The following is a 23,596-nucleotide window of genomic DNA, read 5'->3' on the forward strand; positions in this document are numbered from 1 at the left end:
GGGAAAGGGGAGGAGAGGAGAGGAGAGGGGGCAGGGGCAGCGCGGGGAGGAGGAGGAGGAGGGAAAGAGGAGGAGGAGGAGGGTTACAGGCAGCGGCGGGCGGGGGCAGCAGCAGGAGGGGAGGAGGGATCCGCCGCCGCCGCCGCCGGGGGGCGGGTGGGGGAGGGGAAGGGGACTCGGTCCGGGCTTTCGGAGTAATTTCGCCTCGGCCCGCGGGCCCCCTCCCTCTCCTCCACCCGCCTTCCTCCCCACCCCCACCCCCCCCGCGCTGTGCCTGCAGCTCCCGAAAAGCCCGTGAAACAAGAGGAAATGGCTGCCTTGGACGTGGACAGTGGCGGCGGCGGCGGCGGCAGCGGCGGCGGCCACGGCGAATATCTGCAGCAGCAGCAGCAGCACGGAAACGGCGCGGTGGCGGCGGCGGCGGCCCAGGTGAGGAGCGGCTGAGCCCCGGCCCGGCTCCCCCCTAGCGCCGCTTTCTCCTCCCCTCGCCTCTCCCCTCCCTCCGCGCCTCTCTCCTCCCCTCCCCCCGCCCCGGGAGCTGCCCGCCCGAGGCGCCAACGCTCCGACCCCGCCCGCGCTGCCCCTCCCGCCGCCTTTTTGTGAGTGTGTGTGAGTGTGTGTGTGTGTGTGAGTGAGTGTGAGCGAGCCAGCGTGTGCGCCCTCCCGGGGGTGGGTTCCGGGCGGAAGGTGGAGGCCCGGCGCGCAGCCCGCCGCCCGCCTTCCCGCGGACGGTGGAGTTGGTGTGCGTGCGAGCGGGAGGACGCGAGCCGGAGTCGAGAAGGAGGAGGAGGAGGAGGAGAGCGCGGGCTGGCGCTCGCCTGGGCTCAGCCTGCGGGGAACGAGGCGCACTTCCTGTGCGAGCGGCGGCCCGGCCCTAACCGCCACCCCTCCCCCTGTCTCCCTCTCTGAACCCGCCCACCGGGGGTAGGACACTCAGCCGTCACCGCTCGCCCTGCTGGCCGCTACCTGCAGCAAGATAGGGCCGCCATCGCCGGGCGACGACGAGGAGGAGGCGGCTGCCGCAGCCGGGGCCCCCGCCGCCGCCGGAGCGGTAAGTCTCGCGCGCTCGGCCCGCCCCCGCCAAGGCCCTGCGCCCGCCATCCCGGGCCTGCAGCGCGCCCGCCAACCCGAAAGGCCTCCCCGGCGCCCGCGCCTTCCGCGATCTGAACGGATCGCGCTGCCGGGGCGCCCTTTTGGGCTCCTTCGCATGCCTGTGTGGATCAGAGGCCAGCCCAGGCTTTCTGTAAATTGTCACTGCGGCGCCTCGATCCAAATGCACTACAAAATGAAGTCAGAGAGGGCGGGGGTAGAGGACTCCAAAATGGATGTTTGAGCAATTCATATCAGTGCTGAAAACTCCTTCGCTGAACACTACAAAATTTTCAAGCACAGCCTATCGGCCATAGATAGTATCAACTACAGAGGCAGTGTCTTTAGTTTCTAGTATTTTTGAACCTGGAGCTTTTTCTGCTGGAACTTACTAGGTCTTACTGATTTAAAGCGTAAATTGCTAAAGAGAAACCAAAAAAGGAATGAAGGTTTACTCTTTGAATTACCCTTTTGTATGCAGCAGTGAACACTTTGTGAGTGCTTTTTTAGAGGCCATTCTAAATTGTTGTATTTTAGTTTTTGCAGACGACTTAAATTTGCAGGAGTTCTTCATAAGTGGAATAAGTGAAACATTCGATTAGCGATCGTTGAAATTGGCGAAGTTACTTAAATGATGCTTTGGCTTTTGAAATTGAGTATTAAATGCCAGTGTTAGAAACAAAAGTACGTGTAAGGAATTGTATTTACATGCATGCTAACGTATACCGTACTTACAGTTCAGTTTGGTTGGCAAAGCTGTATTTTCATCTTACTGCGATTACTGGTCTGATAAGGTTTGGTGGGATTCTGTTTGCAGGGTTTTTAGTTTGGGGGCGGGGGGGAGGAGCTGGTCAGTGTGTTGTATGAGGGTGTAATACAAATTGATAGACAAAATTTTTAAGACTGTTAATTGTGATTTGTATCTGTGTGAATCATCGCTGTTGTGTTAAACATGTAGATGTGTTCACTTATTAAAATACTAAAAAGCTCTCCCAGTCATTTTTGGTTTCTTTTGAGGTGGATTATAGGAATTGATTTGTGTAGTGGTATTTTGATTGGTCACTATAGACAAAAAAGTATGATATTTGTTATAATCTGCAGGAAATTAATAGGTATGTCTAGGCACTTAAAGTGAAGCTGATGTTAAGCTGTACTATTAAATATTTGTAATTTTGGTGCTTCAAATTATACTGTAGAGGGATATGAATAGCTTTAATGTCTTAAAAGTATTCTTCAAAAGTATTGTGCTTTTGTAAGCTGATGAAAATGTAAAAGTGTAAAATCATGTTTATGAGAGGCAGTTACTTCTAAACAAAACTTATGGATTGGTAAGCCTTTTTTATGAATTATCTCTCTAGCCCCACAGTGCCAAAACAAATTGTTTATCTTAAAAGCACTGCTCAAGTAAAAGTGCAAAGCAGATTGCTTCTACTTGTCTTTTACAATATTTTCAGTTAGGATGAAAAACTTCTTGTGACTGCAACTTAACAAGTTTATATAGCTCACTGATGGGGGCGGGGAGAAGTGAAGGAGGAAGTTATGGGTGAAAAATATGTATATGTACTTGTATATGTGAATCTCAGCCCTGGGAATAGAAAACACTGTCTCTGGTCTTATCCTACTGTGGTTATATACTTGTAGGGAGGTTGTTTCTATCCTCTTCAACTCCTCTCAGCTACCAAATCTCTACTGACATCACATTTCCCGCCAGATGAACATGAACTAGAATCAGTAGGAGCACTTTTTTCTTTGTACGTTTGGTATGCTTGCATAAAATTTTTCACTGAGTAGAATTAGTAAGACTGGCTTGAATATGTGTGCCTTAGCCACTGGGAAAATGAGTTTTCCAGTTTAAAAGTGAATTTCAGACATGTACATCTCAAAAAATGAAAGAGAATTTAAGTGATTTTTATGGGCATTTTTTTCTGTTTAAAAATGTGCTTAGATAATCTTACTGTAATCACTCAGAATTACTGGGAATCATGAGAGGTCTGGAGAGAAAGAGCTTTTTTGTAGTTGTGCTTTATTTTATTTTATTTTGCAATAATTTTTATTTATAAAAAAGTTGAAGAGATAAAACTGAGTTACGATCTGCCCTTCACCCAGCTTCCCCTAACGTCAGTATAACTATAGTGCATTTGTCAAAACTAGGAAACTAACAGTAATACAGTATTATTAACTATGCTTACAGACTTCATTCTTGTTTCACTTTTTTCCCCCACTAATGCCCATTTTCTGTTCCAGGATCTAATCCAGGGTACCGCACTGCATATAGTATCGTTGTGTTTAAAATCAAATAGAAATATGCATATAAATTCAACTTTGTGCTTGCTTAGTTTGATATTTTAAGATTACAAGGGCATTGAAAAGCCAGTCAGCTGCACTGGAGATTTAAGTGTCTTGAATTTAGAATTAGCTATAATATGATATGGGTTCTTTCTGGATCCTGGCCAAGAATAGTTAGCTCCAGTACTGTGCTAATAAATAAGTCTAATCATAAACCATTCTCACCTATAATGTCCCACAGCATGGGCTCCCAAAGTTGGTTTGATGGCAAGGCTCTTTTTTGTACTTTATTAAAAGTTGTATAGTTAATTTTAGTAACTAGGAAATATAAGATATAGAGTTTCATGCAATATTTGTCGAATCTATATTGATGTGAATTTCTGAGTTATTAATTTGCTTATTTCATTTGTACCTTAAATTGTAATCAGTTAATTGGATAATTGTTTTTATTTGAAATTGGTTTTGAGTTCTTCATTGTTTCTTGAAGACTTTAAGAAACTTGAGTAATTGCTTGATATTGGTTCTTAGTTTGTTTCCACCTTAGCTTCATACTTGTTTTTGTTTCCAGTAACACTCTGCCCTTGCCTTTTTCTGGCTTTCAAAAAGCCACTTGGGGGAACTGAGAAGTTAATAATCCTTTTCGAATGCTATGCAATAAATGGTATGAATTTTTCTTTTTTCCTTTCCACAGGTATTATCTGAGAAGATAGCCTCCCCACCCCCCCCATTCAACTGCCCCTCCCCCCCTCCATTTTTATGCTTGGTTGCACGGGAGAATGCCCTTGTAATGAATTGCTATAGCAACGTACCAGGGCTACTCTTGGTTTTGGTCCTTTTTACACTGCTATCATGTGTTTATGTACAGAGGGAGACTTAAGAGTACCTTCAGTTTCAACTTTTTACATTAATGCCAACTTCCTTGTCAAATGGTGTTTTGTTAGTTGTCTGGTGAGAATATTAGAATTCCTGAAAGAAACACTGGTTGATTTTTCTTGAGGGTTATCTTGAACCTGAACCAAATACTAATTCTTGCCTGGGTTATATGTTTTTATGTCTCTCTTCTCTTATTTCTATAGTGTTTCCATAGCCTAACATCAAACATTTTTATAACTGTTCTTTGATCTCAGATGATTTTCTGAGTCATCCCTATTAGTGGTGTGCTGCTGATAAAATTTCTCTTATAAATGAAAGGGGATTGATCAGTTCTGTCATTTTCTTTGCAATGATTTTAAATACTTTTAAGTATTCATTCAATAAATATTTACTGGTCTTTATGCCAGAAGTTGTACTAGGCATTCAGATCATTCTCTGTTCTCATTTACTAATCATAATGTTATCTTAGGCTTGTATAGTGCCTTATAGTTTGTAGAGCATAACACTTTCTTTTGGTTCTTATGACCCACTAGGTAATAATTTTCCCATTTTTTTTTAAAGATTTTATTTATTTATTTGACAGAGAGAGATCGCAAGTAAGCCAAGAGGCAGGCAGAGAGAGAGGGAGAGAGAGAGAGAGAGAGAGGAGGAAACAGGCTCTCTGCCGAGCAGAGAGCCCAATGTGGGACTCGATCCCAGGACCCTAAGATCATGACCTGAGCCAAAGGCAGAGGCTTAACCCACTGAGCCACCCAGGTGCCCTAATTTCCCCATTTTTAACATAAAATTGAGTCCTGCTCTAGATCACACACAATTCCACAGTTCTAGCTAGGACTAGAGAAGTCAGTTCTGAGTCTTTTCCTTTCTGGTGTAATGCATGCCCCTCCCCCAAGCATAATGGTAAAAATCATGAAGGTCTAATAGTTTTCTGACTTGGTGTTTTCTCTCCAATTCCATTAAAAAATTTAATACTTAGTAAATTTTTTAAAACAGTAAATTTATTTCATTTAAAAGATCCTTTTTGTTGCCTTTTTTGCTTTAAATTGTTTGTTGCTGTTTTTCCTCCCCTGGGTTTGTGCTTCATAAATATTTCTTGTATATTCATTTTACCTTAGGTTTATTCAAAAAAGTTCAAATACATCATGCTGTCTTAGGTTTGAGGATTTCCCTTCAATTAATGGCCTGCATTGTTGGGAAAAGTGGTACCACAGTTTATTTTTATTTAACTTCTGGAGAGGGGTTCTTGGGTAGTACTTAGTCAGATTTGTCATTTGAGTAGCTATATTTATTTTCACAGAATTTCTTGACTAAAAAGCTGTTCACTGATGGTTCAATATCTGTCCTTACTACAATTTTGCAAGAAAGTAATACTTTAGATGCCACAAATTTGGCTTTTTTTTTTTTTAAGGATGAAAAAGGACAAAATGCCAGTATTGTAAAATGATTTATACCTGAAATACTGTATCCTTTGGTGTAAGTTGACTAATTGTAAATTTTAGTGCTGGCCAAAAAAAAAAAACCACCTCAACAGTCAGTTTTCCAGAGGTAAACAGCAACCTTAGGAAAATTAAGATTGGATTTTTAGACATTATACTTTAGAGTAGATTTCAGTATAAAGTGTAGATATAAATATCTTTATTTAAAATGCCAAGAGACTAAAGTGAAATATGAATTACTGTTCTGATATTGGGAAAGATGATTTAGGCTTGTAATTCCTGAACCAAATAGAAGTTGAAGAATGACATGGAACTTTAGTGACTGGTCTTTTCTTATTAGTAATTTAAGTTTGATAAGTTTAAATGTTTGTATTTAAAAGATGATTATTTTAGTTCAATGCTACACATTTGTACAGAGTTCCACAGTTTATCTGTCTTTAGTCTCTTCCGCCTTTCTTTCAGTCTCCTTCACAGGGCCTTAGTTTATAAAACACAGACCGGATTGCATCACTCACTTGCTTAAAAACCTTTTACAGCTTTCATTTACTATCTGTAGGATGAAGTCCAAACTCCTTAGCACAATCTTCAAAGCCATTAACTACAGGCGTTGATAAAATATCTAGTCTTGTTCCCCCTTACTTTATTCTATGAATATGAGTCTTTTCTGGATCTTCTTGAACTCCAAACTACATATTCTTTAGTTTCCTTTTGTCTGTGGTATTGTTTTTATACCTTCATTAATGCCTTTCTCTCTCTTTCCTAGCTGCCTATGGTGAAGTCATAAATTTTATTCTAAGATTACTTTATCTCTTGTGTGAAACCTTTTTTTTTTCCCCATCTCTATGTTTCTAAAAAGCATTTTGATCATATGGCTAGTGCACACCACTATTCACATAGTCATAGCATGTATGTGTGTTTCTGTTTGGATGAATTGGGAACCATTTGAAATAGAAATTGTTTATTTCATGAGCTTACTCATATGTTCATTTCTACTTGGCAAATATGCGCAAATCTCTTGAATCATTAAACTGTGGTTCATCCATTGAAATACATGCTTTTCAACCATGCATCTGCATGAAAATTAGGTAGTTTCTTTAAGAAACTCTTCAAATATTGTAGAACCAGAAGATTTTTATTGAATTTTGTGGAATGGTTCCTACTGAGAGAACAGTGTATGTCTTAACCATTTTGTGTGGTCATACACCTACTTTGAGAATGTGATGAAATCCTAGATTATCTCTCTGTCCCCCAGTTCCACTTTCTCAAAAAGTTGATACGTTTATTTAGAGGATTCAGAGATCCTTTGAAGCTTAGGTGTGGGTCCTAGGTTGAGAATGCTGGACTTGGTATGCTTAAGTTTTCATTGTGTAGTGATACGCAGAGTCACAGGAAGTTGCCTCTAGATCTAGAAGGAAGTGGCATGGGAATGGCTTTATTTTGAGGGTGAGTAATTCATATAGGATCTCATTCCCCATATCTTTACCCTTGGTCTTAGTGGGAGACAAGCTTAGTATAGAATTAAAGGCCTGGCTTCTGGAGTTAGACTTGGCCTAGTTTTAAATCCTGTCTTGGCCATTTGAGACCTGTGTGATTTTGTTTCTCACTTATTTCATTTGTGAAATGAAAATAGTAATAACACCTACTTTACGAGATTGTTGTAAGGAGTAAATGATATAAATCACTATCATGGTACTTAGCATTGAAAGAATGGCTCTGGTGTGAGACATTACTTTATTCCCTTAAAATTTTCATGCTTTGACATTGTTGTATTAGATTTTATTGCTTTCTGCTTTCCTTTGTTGGTATTTTTCCAGTGTTGCCTAATCCATAAAATATGGGCTTGATAGCTTAGAATTCTATCACATCACAGAATGCACAATGTATATGTCTATCATCGTACTGCAAATTTAAATAGAGTAGTAGGTAAAACCATTGTCTGTATCCTCCAGCTTTTAGAGTCTAGAAAAACCTTTCAGATGGAGTGACTTTGCCATGTGGTCATAGTTCAATAATCTTTCCTTATTAAAATTTTTTAAGGTCTCTCTCTCTCTCACTCTCTCTTTTTTTTTTTTTTTGTAGTTCATGGGAAAAGTAAAGAATGTGATGGCTTGCTAATGTGATGGCTTAGCCAAGAGTTTACTCTGGAGGACATTAATGCATGCCAAGAGTAGCTTTTGACTTAAGGTTTACAGCAATAATACAAATACTGACTTTTCTAACTCAGATGACTTGATAACACTGTACTAGTTATGTTTCTTTTTGTATACAAATATAATGTACTTAATTAGTGATATGTATTTTAGTAGGTTATATATATATATATTTTTAACTCTTCAGTGTTTGAGATAATACTTGATTTGAGCTGTCCATGTCTTTTCTAGCCACTTACACTTCTGTTGATTTAACTGTATGGATTAGAGATCATAGGTGAGGAATTAGAAGACCAGTTGGTAAAACAAAGATTACTCTGATTGAAATTTTTTTGCTGCTCAAATAGCATGGGTTATCTTTGCAGTAACTAACAAAATTGGAAATAATGATTATTATAGTTTATGTAGTACTGCTTCAGTATTTGAAGTCTGCTGTATAATTAAGAGAAGTTTTAACTTCAGGTAGTAGAATTTCTGTCAGTTTTTAGATTTTTTTTGAGGACTGGTTTAAATATGCCACAAAAATATATCATGTAACATTTTTTGTTTTCTTTATCCAGACAGGTGATTTGGCTTCTGCACAGTTAGGAGGAGCACCAAACCGATGGGAGGTTTTGTCAGCCACACCTACAACTATAAAAGATGAAGCTGGTAATCTAGTACAGATTCCAAGTGCTGCTACTTCGAGTGGGCAGTATGTCCTTCCCCTTCAGAATTTGCAGAATCAACAAATATTTTCAGTTGCACCAGGATCAGATTCATCAAATGGTACAGTGTCCAATGTTCAATATCAAGTAATACCACAAATTCAGTCAACAGATGGTCAGCAGGTTCAAATTGGCTTCACAGGCTCTTCAGATAATGGGGGTATAAATCAAGAAAGTGGCCAAATTCAGATCATTCCTGGCTCTAATCAGACCTTGCTTGCCTCTGGAACACCTCCTGCTAATATCCAGAATCTCATACCACAGACTGGTCAAGTCCAGGTTCAGGGAGTTGCAATTGGTGGTTCATCTTTTCCTGGCCAAACCCAAGTAGTTGCTAATGTGCCTCTTGGTCTGCCAGGAAATATTACCTTTGTACCAATCAATAGTGTCGATCTAGATTCTTTGGGACTCTCGGGCAGTTCTCAGACAATGACTGCAGGCATTAATGCCGATGGACATTTGATAAACACAGGACAAGCTATGGATAGTTCAGACAATTCAGAAAGGACTGGTGAGCGGGTTTCTCCTGATATTAATGAAACTAATACTGATACAGATTTATTTGTGCCAACATCATCTTCATCACAGTTGCCTGTTACTATAGATAGTACAGGTATATTACAACAAAACACAAATAGCTTGACTACTTCTAGTGGGCAAGTCCATTCTTCAGATCTTCAGGGAAATTATATCCAGTCGCCTGTTTCTGAAGAGACACAGGCTCAGAATATTCAGGTTTCTACAGCACAGCCTGTTGTACAACATCTACAACTTCCAGAGTCTCAGCAGCCAACCAGTCAAGCCCAAATTGTGCAAGGTATTACACCACAGACAATCCATGGTGTGCAAACCAGTGGTCAGAATATATCACAACAGGCTTTGCAAAATCTTCAGTTGCAGCTGAATCCTGGAACCTTTTTAATTCAGGCACAGACAGTGACCCCTTCTGGACAGATAACTTGGCAAACATTTCAAGTACAAGGGGTCCAGAACTTGCAGAATTTGCAAATACAGAATACTGCTGCCCAACAAATAACTTTGACGCCTGTTCAGACACTCACGCTTGGTCAAGTTGCAGCAGGTGGAGCCTTGACTTCAACTCCAGTTAGTCTAAGCACTGGTCAGTTGCCAAATCTACAGACAGTTACAGTAAACTCTATAGATTCTACTGGTATACAGCTCCACCCAGGAGAGAATGCTGACAGTCCTGCAGGTGAGTCTTAAGTCATGTCATGCCATAGATAAGTGATTTGTTGACATGTAGGGATATTTTTTGCGTTAAGGTATTTTCAATACATCTGGCTATCTTTACAGGTGATGATACATTTCCCCATGTTTGTATGAAAAGTAGACATTAAGATGTCTTCCAGATTGTTCTTGAAAGTTTTAAAGTCAAGGATTCATTTCTCCATTATGCCATAAATTACATTTGTAGTTATTCGTTAATTTTATATGTTTTCGTATCTGATTGGTATTGTCAAGCATTACAAAATTTTTATTTGGCTGGTTAGGTATCTTGGTTTTGCTTCTTGTGATGTAAATTAAATACTTTTGCATTATATTTGGTTGGGGAGTCAGATTGTCATGGTGAAAACATGGCACTGGGAGCCATGACTATTTGTTGTCTCACCCACTAGCTAGCTGTGTGATTGCGGCCAGATTCCTTTTTTTCTTGCAAACTTGGTTTTCTCATTATATAAAGTGGGATTATTGGACTAGGTAACTGTATCCTAGGGTACTTTCCAGACCTAAAATTCTTTGATTCTGTGAGAATTTATTCTTGTAAGTGTATAGTGAATATTAAATTTAACTGTGCTCGATATATTGTTATTGATAGTATGGGTAGAAATTTCAGAAGTCTACTCTTTGAATGTTGGCAGAAATTAAATAATATAGTTTAAAAGAGATGGTATCATCATTACCTTAATGTTCATTTAGATAACATGTTATGAATGTTTTGTTGTGCACTAAATTCTTAGTTTTATCCTTCTTTGTATTTGGGTTCTTGTGGTGACTGTGTTATTATTATAATCTTCCATTGAGTCCAAGATTCCAAGCTCTTATATTAGGACCCTTGAATTTGATTTATTGAAGTAATTCCTATCACAGTAGAGATTACGTTTTTTCTTTGGAGAAATTTGTCATCTATCCTTAGAAAATTGGCATTGTTCTAAAGTCTCAGATCTGTACTTGGCAAGCCTTTAATTGCATTTGAGCCTTCTGAAGCAATGGTTTAGAGCACCCGTTTTCAAAGCATGGTCTGTGGACTCCTGGTGGATCCCTGAGACCCTCTCAGAGATCCTTGATTTCAGATTACTTTTCTTAATACTGAAGTTATTTGCCTTTTTCATTGTGTTGATGTTTACACAAAATGGCTTGTGCCTTAGCAAAAATGAGATTAGTGGCACCAAACTATTTTGCTAGTTGTTGCAGTCTTCATGATCATGTATTTGCAGTTAAAGAAAATTATCGTTTTCACTTAAGAATGACTTTGATGAACTAGTCAAAATATTTTTACTAAATCTTGACCCTTGAGTGCTGCATTTCCTTTTCTAAAAATTAGCTTTACTGAAATATATTCACATACCATAAAATTCACGCTTTGAAGTGAATTCAGTGGGTTTTTTTTAATGTAGTTATAGACTTGTACAACCATCACCACTATCAAATTTTAGAGTTTTTTCACAAAGAAACTCAAGCCCATCAGCAGTCGCTCCTCATTACCTCCTTCCCCTTAATCCCTGGTAACCACTAACCTGTTTTCTGTCTCTTTGAATTTGCCTATTCTGGACTTGCCTATTATTTCATATCAGTGGGATAATACATTTTGTGGCTTTTTGTGTCTTTCCTTCATTTAGTATAATATTTTCAAGGTTTATCTGTATGGTAGCCTGTGTCAGTATTTCATTCCTTTTTTGTGGCTGAGTAATACTTCACAGTGAGGTAAATGGAATAAAATGCAGTATATATATCCAGTTGAGGAACAGTGTTTCTACTTTTTGGCTATTACGAAGAATGCTGTGAACATTTATGGACAGTTTTTATGTGGGCATGATTTTGTTTCTTTTGAGTATATACTGAGGAGTGGAATTGCTGGGTCGTATGGTAACTGTTGACATTTTGAGGGACTGCCAGACTTTTTCAAAAGGGACTACACCATTGAGTGTTCCAATTTCTCTACATTCCTACCAACCTTTACAATTGTCTTTCTTTTTGATTATAGCCATCCTAACAGGTGTGAAGTGGTATCTCACTGTATTTTTGATATGCTGTTCTCGCTACTTGTCTTTGCAATATTCTTTGTGATAAAATGGAAAGTATGCTTTAACAAAGCATTGCTGCTATATACCAAAGTAAGATGATTGTCTTAAGAAAAATTTTTTTTGTTTGTACAGTTGTAGGAGTTGAATTATATGCTGTTTTCATGAAAGGCTGTTTTTAACTTGAAAGAACAACTGACAAACTGGTTATTGAGAGATTTATATATTTAAGAGCAAATATTTTCTCAAAAATATTAAGTGAGCTGGTTACTTAAAGGAAAAAGCCTTTTTTAATTTGCTACCAATGATAAGATTTGGGTTTTCCAGTAAAAATTAGAATTTTGGAAAACTCAAAACTGCTACTATGAATTTGACAGCTTTTACTAATAAAATACTTTACTGATGAGATGGATAGTGATATTAATAAATGGGATTTTTGGGGGGTGTCCTGTATTATAAAGAAATGTACCAACATTTGGAAGATCTATATGATAACTCAGTGAACCAGTAGTTGTCAAATATCAATTCATATTACAAAATCATTCGGGGTTAAAAAGATCCATTCAGAGTTTGAGATAGACCAATAGCAAGCGTGTGGAATGTTTATCAATATGGTTTCAGGTTTTACGTTGCAACTGACCTATAAAGAAACTGCCACTTGTTAAGTTTGGTATATAGTATCAAAGAATGCTGAAAGGCAATAAAATTACCTCTTTTCCAACCCTGTATATTTGTAAGACTAGATATTCTTTCTCTGCTTCACCCCAAACCCCATGCTGCAAACAGAATGCAGAGGCAAAATATGAGACTCTAGTTGTGTTCTTTTAATCTAGACATTTTATAAAGAGTTCTGCAGAAATGCAAAACATGGTCTTCTCATTAAGCTTTTGTTTTATATTTTTGGAAAATAGTAGTTTTTCATAAAATGTTGATTTATGTTAACATGCAATGGATTTATTATTCTTAAAACAAAATTATAGTTTCTCATAATTTTTAATATGGTAGATACTAAATATATAATCTATGTGAACAAAAGCCTTTGGAGACCTCAGTAATATTTAAGAGTTTAGAAGGAATTCTGAGACCAAAAAGTTGGAGAATACTGATAGAATGACATATTTCTGAAGATACAGCTGGTAGCTTTTTAAGCTTGGACAAAATTAATGTTATGGAGATCTATACATGTTAAAAAAAATCCTCAGAGATTTATTTGTGGTTTTTGTGGATTTATGAATTAGATTGTTACAAAGCACCAAATCTTCAGTACAGTGATTTATTTCTAAAATACTATCAAAATAGCAACATTGTATGAATTAGATACAAAATGGACTTTAAATGTTTTTTGAATTTTACTTTACAAATTTAACATAGTTTTGTGTTTTAGAGAAAGAGAGAGAGAGAGAGAGAGAGCGGGCGTGGGGCAGAGGGGGTGAGAGAGAATCTTTTTTTTGAGAGAGAGAATCTTAAGTAGGTGCCACATCCAGTGCAGAGCCAAGGTGGGGCTTGATCTCATGACCCTGAGATCATGACCTGAGCTGAAATCAAGAGTCAGATGCTTAACCAGCTGAACCACCCAGGTGCCCTTAAGATGGACTTTTTAAAGTGGTAATTTAGTATTGAATGGTGATAAGGAAGGGTAAAATAAGGATGTGCTCTGGGAGACCATTAAATGTGAATTTCGTCCCAGTTTTAAAGGACTAGGGAAAAAAATTGAGAAAATGAAAGTTAAAAAGAATGAGAACAAATGCTGCAAAGTACACAACAGCATGTTTAATAATGAAACCCAGGAAATTTTAATTTTGGGAAGATTTGGTAATAGGAAAACTGCCTTTGGTGTACTGTCTTTTTAAATTGGCGAGAAGCAAGATAAATTACTTTAAGATGTATCTCACCTGAAAATAAGAATAAAATTTTTTTGTCTGTGTTAGAGCATAGTATGCCCAGAGAAAAGGCTTAACACTTTTACATCACTGGTTTGAATTTTGTATTTGATAAGCATGGAAATAATGTAGTACTTTTCATAATAAATGAGAAGACACAGATTTTTTTACTGGGACTCTGGGATTTCTTTGACTTTTTGTTTTTCTTAAGCTTCCCTTCAACGGAAATGACCTCTGCTTCAGCTTGTTTAAGGCAATGAGTCTGTCTCTGAACCCCTCCTCGTGTTGGGTATGTTTAGTGCCTCTGACCCCTTAGAAACCAGATCCCCATTTTCCTTGGGAGGTAGAGCAGCTCATCATGCCCCAAGCATGTCCCACTCACTGTTAATATTTGTTTGTTTGTTTCTTTTTCACTGAGAAGATGCATGTAGATTTAGAGAACTTCTGTTTTTGAAGTTTTACTTTGTCTACCATTGCTGTGTGGTGGGAAGAGAGAAAGTATGGATTTGTCTATCTTTCCAAAGCTTTTTCTAGTCAGAAAATTTCCCCAAAGTTCAAACCAAGACTTATTCAGTCTCTCAAATTTTAGTCCTTTACAAGATTTTGTTTTAAATGAGTACAAGTTTGTCCTTTAAGACTAGGAATATTTAAAATTCAGTCAGGGGTTTGAAGTAGGAAGAAAGATTTATGGAAATCATTACTACTTTAGAGCAAAAAACCTGACGTTTGGTTGTGGACTAATTGGTAGCTGTGCTTTTTAAAATTAACAGTGAATGGAAGCATTACAAAAAGTTAGATTTTGGGGGTGCTTGGGTGACTCAGTCATTAAGCGTCTGCCTTCAGCTCAGGTCATGATCCTAGGGTCCTGGCATCCAGCCCAGCATCAGGCTCCCTGCTCAATGGAAAGCTTGCTTCTCCCTCTCTCACTCCCCCTGCTGGTGTTCCCTCTTGCTGTGTCAGTCAAATAAAATCTTTTTTTAAAAAGTTGGATTTTTAAAACTTTTATAGTTAATTTAAGTATTCAAGAGCAAAAGGGAGAGAGAGATGTGTCAGCTACTATATAGGTGTTTTTAGTTACATCATCTGATGTAATTCTTTCTTGCAGTAATCGTGTTACCATTCTAACATTTGGGTAGGGAAGGAAACTGGCCCAGAGCTTTTCACAATAGCCTTTGGGGTTTTGGTTGGTTGGGTCTTTTTTTGTTTTTGTTTGTTTTTTTGGTTTTTCTGGTTGTTGTTTTTCTATACTACATTGACTTGACGTTCTGCAATTTAATTTGTATCAGGTTTTTTTTTTTTTTTTTTTTTCATTTTCTGGAGAAAGATACTAACTAGCCTTATGTATTTTTTTTTTTTCATGGTAAGTGGAGGGAATGTTTTCTGGAACATCTTTATTGGTGATTCTAACAAAATAAATGTATTGGTTTTTGGTTTTGTCTAAGGAATCACATGTCAGAACTGGCTGATGATAGGAATGTACAAATACAGCTCTAAAAGGCCAAACCTAATGGTTGAAAAGCAGGGTGTATGGTGAAAATGCAGTATTTTTAGAACTAAAGAAAGAATGGGAAAAAATGAATGCCATCCATGATGATTTAAAGTGATTGGTAGATAGATCTTTTAGCCTTCTTACACAAATAGGGGACCAATCTAGCTATTGTTTGTACACAAATAGGGGACCAATCTAGCTATTGTTTTATGTAGACCTTAAAGTTTTATTATTAAATACAACCTGAGAACCTTTTAGTTAGGTATTGTATAGTATATTCTGCTTTGTTCTAATTCTTAGTTCTTCGTTTGGGAATCTGTACACTGTATATGCATGCCATGTTATTTCACTAAATTAAAAATTTTTTTTCTAAAAATTTCTAAATTTTTATTTCAGAGCTTGAGAAAATCATTCAGATTCTGATTTTCTCAACAGTATTTTTTTGTTCATTCAATTTTAGTGTTATAATTGTGTATTTTCTGTACTTTATTAAAGTTTGCTTTATCTGGTTATAAAGTAAAAGATGTTTGTTATGGAAAATAAAAACATGAAAATTTTAATGTAGAAAGTGGAAATCTCTATAATCTCTCAGGAATCAAACTTGGTGTCATATGTTTTTAATATTGTAATTAATTATATTGCCTCTACAGTTCTTTTATCCTGTTTACTTTTTACTTTTTTTTTTTTTAATAGGATGAACATACCTGCTAAGTATTTAGGTCAGGAATTATAGCCTATTTAATAATCTGTTAATATAGATAAAAGTAACCCAACATGAGGAAGAGCCAAGGATCAGTCAGGTTCACTGTTTAAAACCAATCTGGAGTAGGGCTCCCTTGTGTTAAAGGGGAGCTTAAAAAAAAAAATGGTGCTGCTTTATGTTACTCAAAGGTATGGCTTAAATGAGGCTTACACTTACAGCTGAGAAGAGGACACAAGGAAGTAGGACAGGAACACAACCTGTGATCGGCAAGTGAACCAGTCTGAAGCATTGAACTGTTAGCTCAGTGTCTGGATTTGTGATATCTCCAGTATTTTCTTTAAAGCCAGTATAAAACCTGGGTCTGCACTGGGGCTAGAGAGACTTGATAGAAGAAGCACTTGTAAAAATTCCAGACATGGAGCTGTAATACAGAGGAAAATTTTACTCAAGATAAGCCTGAAAACCAAAATTCCAAAATACATGATAAACATAAAATCTATGAAAGATAGCCAGTAAAATCAACAATTTGGAAATGAATTCATGTTGTGTTAAAGAACAACGTATTGAAGGGTTTAGTCATTGTGTTTTTGATTGTCAATCAGATAAAGCTGTGGCATTTTTAGAAAAGAAGTTATAAAGCAAGGGTAGATATGTAAAAGAAACAATCAGAAATCCTAGAAATGAGAAACATTTGTTTCGAAAACACACATTGGTGAACATATTGATATTTCTGAAATCGGGAGTACACGTTACAATCCATGGCATGTCAATGTTTAATTGACAGTGCTTTTTCTTTTTTTAATGGTAATTGTGTGTCTTGTCAGCATTGTCTTAGATTAGAGGAAATAGAGAAATTTGCGGAGGGGTGAGAGGAAGGAGGAAACAGGACAACTTTTAGGCTAGACCTAGAAAAAGAGTGAGTCAATAGTAATATACTAAGGAATTTGCCCAAAATACAGCATAGAGATAATGAATGAGTAGTTAAGAGACTTGAAAGATAGATTGAGAGCCACCAACGTAGAAATTTTAGAAAAAGAGACTAGAGTGAATGGCACGACAAGCAGTATTTGTTGAGATAATGGATGAGAATTTTGTGTTAAAGAAATAGAGTTTGCAGATGAAAATCTTACTTCCAAGTATTAAGTAAGATGAGCGGAAATAAATTCACCCCTAAAATTATGGAGAAAGGTAATCTTAAATTTAGCAGAAAGAAAAGACAGATTATTTACAAAGAGATTACAGACCTACAAATCTGTCATCAGCCACACACACAGATCCCAAAAGATGGTTTAGTAATATCTTCACAGTACCAACAGAAAATAACCAGCAGCCAGGAATTCATTATGCAATTAAACTTCTACTCAAGGGTTAGGATGTAGTGAAGACATTTTATTTTTTTTTTTTTTTTAAATTTTTTTTTTTTTTTTAATTTATTTATTTGTTAGAGAGAGAGAGCGAGCGAGCACAGGCAGACAGAGTGGCAGGCAGAGGCAGAGGGAGAAGCAGGCTCCCCGCCGAGCAAGGAGCCCGATGTGGGACTCGATCCCAGGACGCTGGGATCATGACCTGAGCCGAAGGCAGCCGCTTAACCAACTGAGCCACCCAGGCGTCCCGTGAAGACATTTTAATTCAAGGCCTGAGAGTTTGCTATTTCAAAGACCCTTACTAAACTAACTACTGAAGGATTAAGTGGAAAAATGTTTCCAGAGGAAATAATAGTGATCACAGAAGTGGCTAAAAATTAAGTTTATTTTTTAATTTTTAAAAAGATTTTACTTATTAGATAGAGTGTGAGCAGGGGGGAAGGGCAGAGGGAGAGGGAGAAACAGACTCCCTGCTCAGCAGGGAGCCGAATGGGGAAGGACCCTGAGATCACGACCTGAGCCAAAGGCAAGACACTTAACTGACTGAGCCACCCAGGCACTCAGAATTACCGGTTTCACTGACAATAAAATACTTGTAACTTTAAAAGTTGTAGGAAATTTCAAAAATACATAAAAGTAGAAAAATGTGTAATGAACCTTAATGTAACTACCTCCCAGCTTCAACATTTATTAGTATTCTGTCATTCTTGTTTCCTCTGTTTCTGCCATTTAAAATTTTATTCTTAGTGGAGTATTTTATTTATTTATTTTTGAAGATTGTATTTGTTAGAGGGTGTGTGTGCATGTGGGGAGAGAGGAGGTGGGTAGAGGGGAAGGGAGAGCAGACTCCTTGCCAAGCACTGCCCTCCATGGGGTTCAATCCCACGACCCTGAGATCAACCGACTGAGCCACACAGGGGTCCCTCTTGCTGGAGCATTTTAGTATATGTGCTGCCGAAGCGAGCACTTGCTGGAGCATTTTAAAGTAGAATTTCAGAATTGTATAATTTTAGCCAGAAATACTGATGGAATGTTCAGTGTGTGGTTTGGGAGCCCCTGGGGCCCTTTTTTTGTGAGGTCAAAGCTATTTTCATAATAATACTAAGGTATTATTTGCCTTTTTTACTGTTGTGTTTTCCTGAGTCTACACAATGTGTGATAGCACAACAGATTGAACAAAGAAGCTGATAGGAGGATCTAGTTGTTTACTAATAAGCTAGATATTAAAAGAGATTTGCAAAAACTTCCTGTTGTTTTTACTTTTTGAAAAACTATTTTCCATTAAAATGTTACTTATGTTACTATTTGAATTTTTAATTTAAATTTAGTAAATACAGCTTTAAAATTTTCCATTTTGATTCCTAATATGGTAATATGTATATATATATATCTACTTACATAAACAAAAGCCCTTTGAAGTGTTCAAATATTTAAACAAGTTTTCCCATTTTTTATAAAGACATAATTTACATGCAGTAAAATTCATCGTTTTTAATGCATAATTCTCTACATTTTGACAACCACGTGCAGTTATATAATCACCACCATACTCAGGATACAGTATCATTTCATCATTCCTTTCAGTTCCCGTGAGCCACTTCATAGTTCGCCCCTCTCCCTTACCCTGTCCTCTGGCAAATAGGTATAATTCACACAACAAAAGTCCCTTGACATCCTCAGCAATTTTTAAGTTAAAGTGATCATGAGTTTAGAAGAGTTAAATGTTTGAGACCAGCTCTAATGAATAAGGATTTTTAAAAATATAAACACAGTACCATTATTTACTATACCCTATATTTCTAGTAATCTTTTAATACTACCCAATATCCTCTCAATGTTTAGTTTTCCCCAGTTGATTAAAAAAAGTCTTAATAGTTGAAGGGGATTAAGAGGTACAGACTTCCAGTTGCAAAATAAGTAAGTCATAGAGATGAAAGTACAGTATAGGGAGTATAAAATAGTAATTGTAATAACGTATGGTGTCAGATGGTACTAATTGTGATGAGCATTGAGTAATGTATAGAATTGTCAGATCAATATGTTGTACACCTAAAACTAATATAACTGTCAATTATACTTTAGTTACAAATTTTAAAAAACTTTAAAGGCCTTTTTAGAATTAATTTGTTCGAATTAGGATTTAAACAGGGACTGTGTATTTTATTGGTTGGTGTGCCTCTAGCTCTCTGTATTTCAACTAATGTTTTACCAGCTTTTCATTGTCATTTGGATTCATTATTCCATTTAGGTTTGTAAAATGGTGGTTTTTCTAAATTCTGAATCCTTTTGTGTTACAGCTTTGAATCTTCCAGCAAAAACTTTACCTCATTAGCTATTTGGTTACCCAAAAGTACAGTTTGTACAAGAAAGGCAGGATAAATTCATTCCTTTTATTTATGTTTTTGGAATGAGTTGTTATCCTGGCTTCTATCAGAGAGTCTCCTTATTTTTTTGGAATATCATTATGAACTCATCAATTGTGTTTTAATATATCGCAGTTATTCTTGGTAGTTAATGTTTATATTGTTGAAGAAGAAATGGAATGCTAAAGATGAAAACAGAGGAATCCAGGTGTGGGTAAAAGTCCTTGTCATTTTTAGAGTAGTCTTTGTAGAGAAACAGTTTGGGTTTTGTTTTTTGTTTTTTTGTTTTTGGCAGAAATTTAAATTTTGATGTAAGTATCAAGAGAATAAAAATGCAATTTTTAACTTGTAAATTGGGGCAGGAGGTAGAAAATTATCAGTGCAATAGAAAATAGAAAAGGAGAAGAAATGTGGCAAGGGAAAAAAAATCATAGATACAGAAATTCAGGACAATTCTGAAAAGGAAACAGGAAAAAGTTACTAGTAATACCATAGCCAGTTAAGTTGGTAAATTATTTGCTAGTATTCTGCTATATAATCTTCCAGTCTTTTTTCTGTGTATATTATATACTATTAAATGTCTTGATAAAATTGAGGTTATATACGTAACAACTATGTAGCTTTTTTCCAAACAATGTATTGCGTGTATTTTCCCACAGTAATTTTCTACATGATTATTTGGTTTCATTACTAAGTATTTTTGTATGGATGTTTTCATGATTTAACTAATCTTCTATTGTCAGGTGTTTTGGTCCTCATTTTTTCTGTTACATAGAAATCTTTGCTCACATTTCTAATTACTTCTTATGCAGAAGTAACTAGAAGTGGAATTGTTATTAGGTTAAAGAATGTTAACTGTTTAAGTCTTTTCTATATTTTGCATAAATGCTCTTCCACCAGAGTTGTAGGAGTATCAGGTTTTCCATACTTTATTCATACTGGGATATCATTTTATCAAATGGGCAAAGTTTTGGAGAGTATAAATGGAATCTAATGCGTTCATTTATTATTGGGGAACTTGAACATTTTTGCCTGTTTATTGGCTGTTTCTGTTTTGTTATGTGATTTCATGGGTTTTTGTATGTTTTGCACTCACTAATTTGTAACTTTTTCTTTTTTTAAAGACATTTTTATATGTTAAGGACATTAATCTTGTTACCACAAATATTTTCTCCATTTGTTTGCCTTAAGTTTGGGCATGGTGAGTTTTGGGTACATGTAACTTCTTACTAAATTTTTTTTTTTTTTTTAAGATTTATTTGAGAGAAAGCAGACGAGCTCAAACAGGGGAGGGAGATGGGGAGCAGGAGAGAGAGAATCTTAAGCAGATTCCCCGTTGATCGGGGAGCCCAACACAGGGCTTGATCTCATGACCCTGAGATCGTGACCTGAACTGAAACCAAGAGCCAGATGGTTAACTAACTGAGCCAGCCAGGCCCCCCTTCCTAGATTTTTTTTGAGCAAAAAATTTAGAAATGTTGAAGCATAATTTTCGAGGTTGTTTGTATTGATATATGGTCATCTGATAGAATTCAAGAGTTCCTGCAAGACATTGTGAATTCAGATTTATAATTTTTATATCTAGAAAAATACCTAGAATATATTACATACCTTTCAAATAAAATCACCTTTAATGTATGTTTTTGGTAACACTTTTTATTTTCTTAGTATTGTATGGAAATACAACTCTCACACATCCATGAGTAATTCTTTGAGGATGATACTTAAAGCAATCTCCTATATCTTTAACATTGGTAAATATAATAGCAGTATTGTTCTGATGTAATTATACAGTTTAAATCATGTATTATAGAGGTCAACTAATTGAACTCATTAGATTTTTTTTTTTTTTTTTTTGAGAGCACACATGCACATGCACACAGGCAGGGATAGGGAGAAAATCTCAAGTAGGTTTCACACTTGAGGGGGCTGGATGTGGGGCTTGATTTCATGACCCTGAGATTATGACCTGAGTCAAAATCAAAAGTCAGAAGCCTAATGGACTGAGCCACGCAGATGCTCCTCATGAGATGCATCTTTAACAAATGGCTGCTCATGTCTGTTTTTAAATATTTATTTTTTAAATAGTATATCCAATCTTAGTAACTGAAATTATTCCATAACATAGCCATCAGTAATAATGCAAGTTAGAATTCTGGATATAACAGAATGGAAATCACCTAATGTGTGATTTTTGTTAGTATGCTTTCATTGGTACCTTGATCTATAGTGTCATATTTTAATCTAAGAGAATAACTTTATTAAAGCCAGCCTCTAAAATACTTGGTCATTTTAGTGGTTCTTGGAATAATTTTTGTATTCAGCTTTATTTTATGAGGGTATTTGACTTGTGGTGCTTTTCATAAATCTCAAAAATTCTCCTCTGATAAATAGTAATGTCATCCTCCCAGCAACCTAGATAAGAGCAGTAGAGCAGTCTGTCATCATTCATTCAGTCAACAGATGCTTGAGGGTGTGCTGAAGTATTCCAAGTAATGTTTTTTAGGTTCTTGCAGTAGTAAAGAGACAGTCTTCACGCTCATGAATTTTGTGTTTCAGTGGATGAAGACAAATAGCAAACAGTAATTTTAGATAATTAGTGTTGTGAAGAAAATGAAGTAGGGTTATGGAGTTGTAGGGAACATGGAAGAACTATGGAGGATGGTGGTTATCTTAGGTAGGATGCTTCAGAAATACCTCCTTATAAGGAAATGGAATTGAAGTACAGATCTGAACATTAAGAAAGGAGCCTGTTATTGAGATCTAGAGGAAAGAGTATTCCTGGAAGAGGGAATGAATTAAGGTAGTTGGAGCTTAGTGAATGAGAGGTGTTGGAAGATGAGATTGGAAGTAGGCAGGGGCTGGATGATATAGGCCATGGTAAGATATTTGGATTTTTATTTATTTTAAGATATTCATTATTTAGTCAAGATTATTTATTCCAGAGAGAGAGAGAGAGAGCTCTGTGGGGAGGGTTGGAGGGAGAGAGAGCCCCAAGCTGACTCCACGCTAAACATGGAGCCCACAGATGTGGGACTTGATCTCATGACCCTGAGATCATGACCTGAGCCAGAAGCAAGAGTCAGATGCTCAACTGACTATGCCACCGAGGTGCCCCTTAAAGATTTTATTTTTAAGTAATCTAAGGAGGGGTCTCAAACTCACTACTTCCGAGATCAAGAGTCCCATGCTCTACAAACTGAGCCAGCCAGACACCCCTATTTATCTTTTTAATAGGAAAACACTGGAGGATGTTGAGTATAGAAATGATGCCATTTTATTTATGTTTTAAAAGATCACTCTGGCAGATCCTGTGGCAGGTGGGGTGGGTGGGAGTTTGAATGGCAGAACTCAGCACAAGGTTCGTGTAATAATTAGGCAAAAGAGGATACTGAATTTGGCTAGGCTTGTAATAAGGAAAGTCTGGGAGAGGGTAGGGTAAAGGGAGAATTAGGACTTCTGTGTTGGCTTTGTTAAATATGAAATACTTATTAGATATTCAAGTGGATGGCCTAGGTAAACAGTTGGATACTCTCTTAGGCTAGAGATTAACTTTTGGGAGTCGTTAATGTATAGATGTGACAGGATGAAATCTTACTTGGCTGCATGATAAGCTCTGACAGGGAGCTTTAAAAAAATGCCAACAACTTGTGTTCACCTTCCTCCCAGTTCTAATTTAATTGCCATGGATGAGGTTGAGGAAAGATCTATTTTAAAAGTCCCCAAGTGATTTTGAGGTGCAGCTGGCTTGGAAATTAATAATGTAGTAGAGAAAGAATATAGCTAGAGAAGGGATTGAAAAATAGTGTCATTCTGAACGTCCGATTATTTTCCTAGATTTTTCAAATGTAATGTTGAGCACAGAATCAAAGGTAACAGGGCATGTGAGGAGAAGATCAGACAGCATGAGTGAGAACCGGCAGACAACAGAAATAAGAGTTTTTGAAACTCTAGATACTAGAATTCTCCATAGACCAACACAAACTATTTACTGTG

The 23,596-nt window shown here is 37.1% G+C and overlaps 1 protein-coding gene across 2 annotated transcripts in view; it reads left to right on the top strand.

Moving 5' to 3' along the window:
- Nucleotides 1-286: 286 nt before the first annotated feature.
- Nucleotides 287-23,596, top strand: part of SP3 (Sp3 transcription factor) — a 57,517-nt gene continuing 34,207 nt past the window's right edge. For both annotated transcript variants that reach the window (XM_080799314.1, XM_080799315.1), the window contains exons 1-3: nucleotides 287-429; nucleotides 929-1,051; nucleotides 8,395-9,754. In XM_080799314.1, coding sequence (XP_080655440.1) covers nucleotides 310-429; nucleotides 929-1,051; nucleotides 8,395-9,754 — 1,603 coding nt within the window. In that variant the 5' untranslated portion in view covers nucleotides 287-309. The remainder of the gene's footprint in view (nucleotides 430-928; nucleotides 1,052-8,394; nucleotides 9,755-23,596) is intronic.

Source organism: Martes martes (assembly GCF_963455335.1).
Source record: "Martes martes genome assembly, chromosome: 3".
Taxonomy (NCBI): Eukaryota; Metazoa; Chordata; class Mammalia; order Carnivora; family Mustelidae; genus Martes; species Martes martes.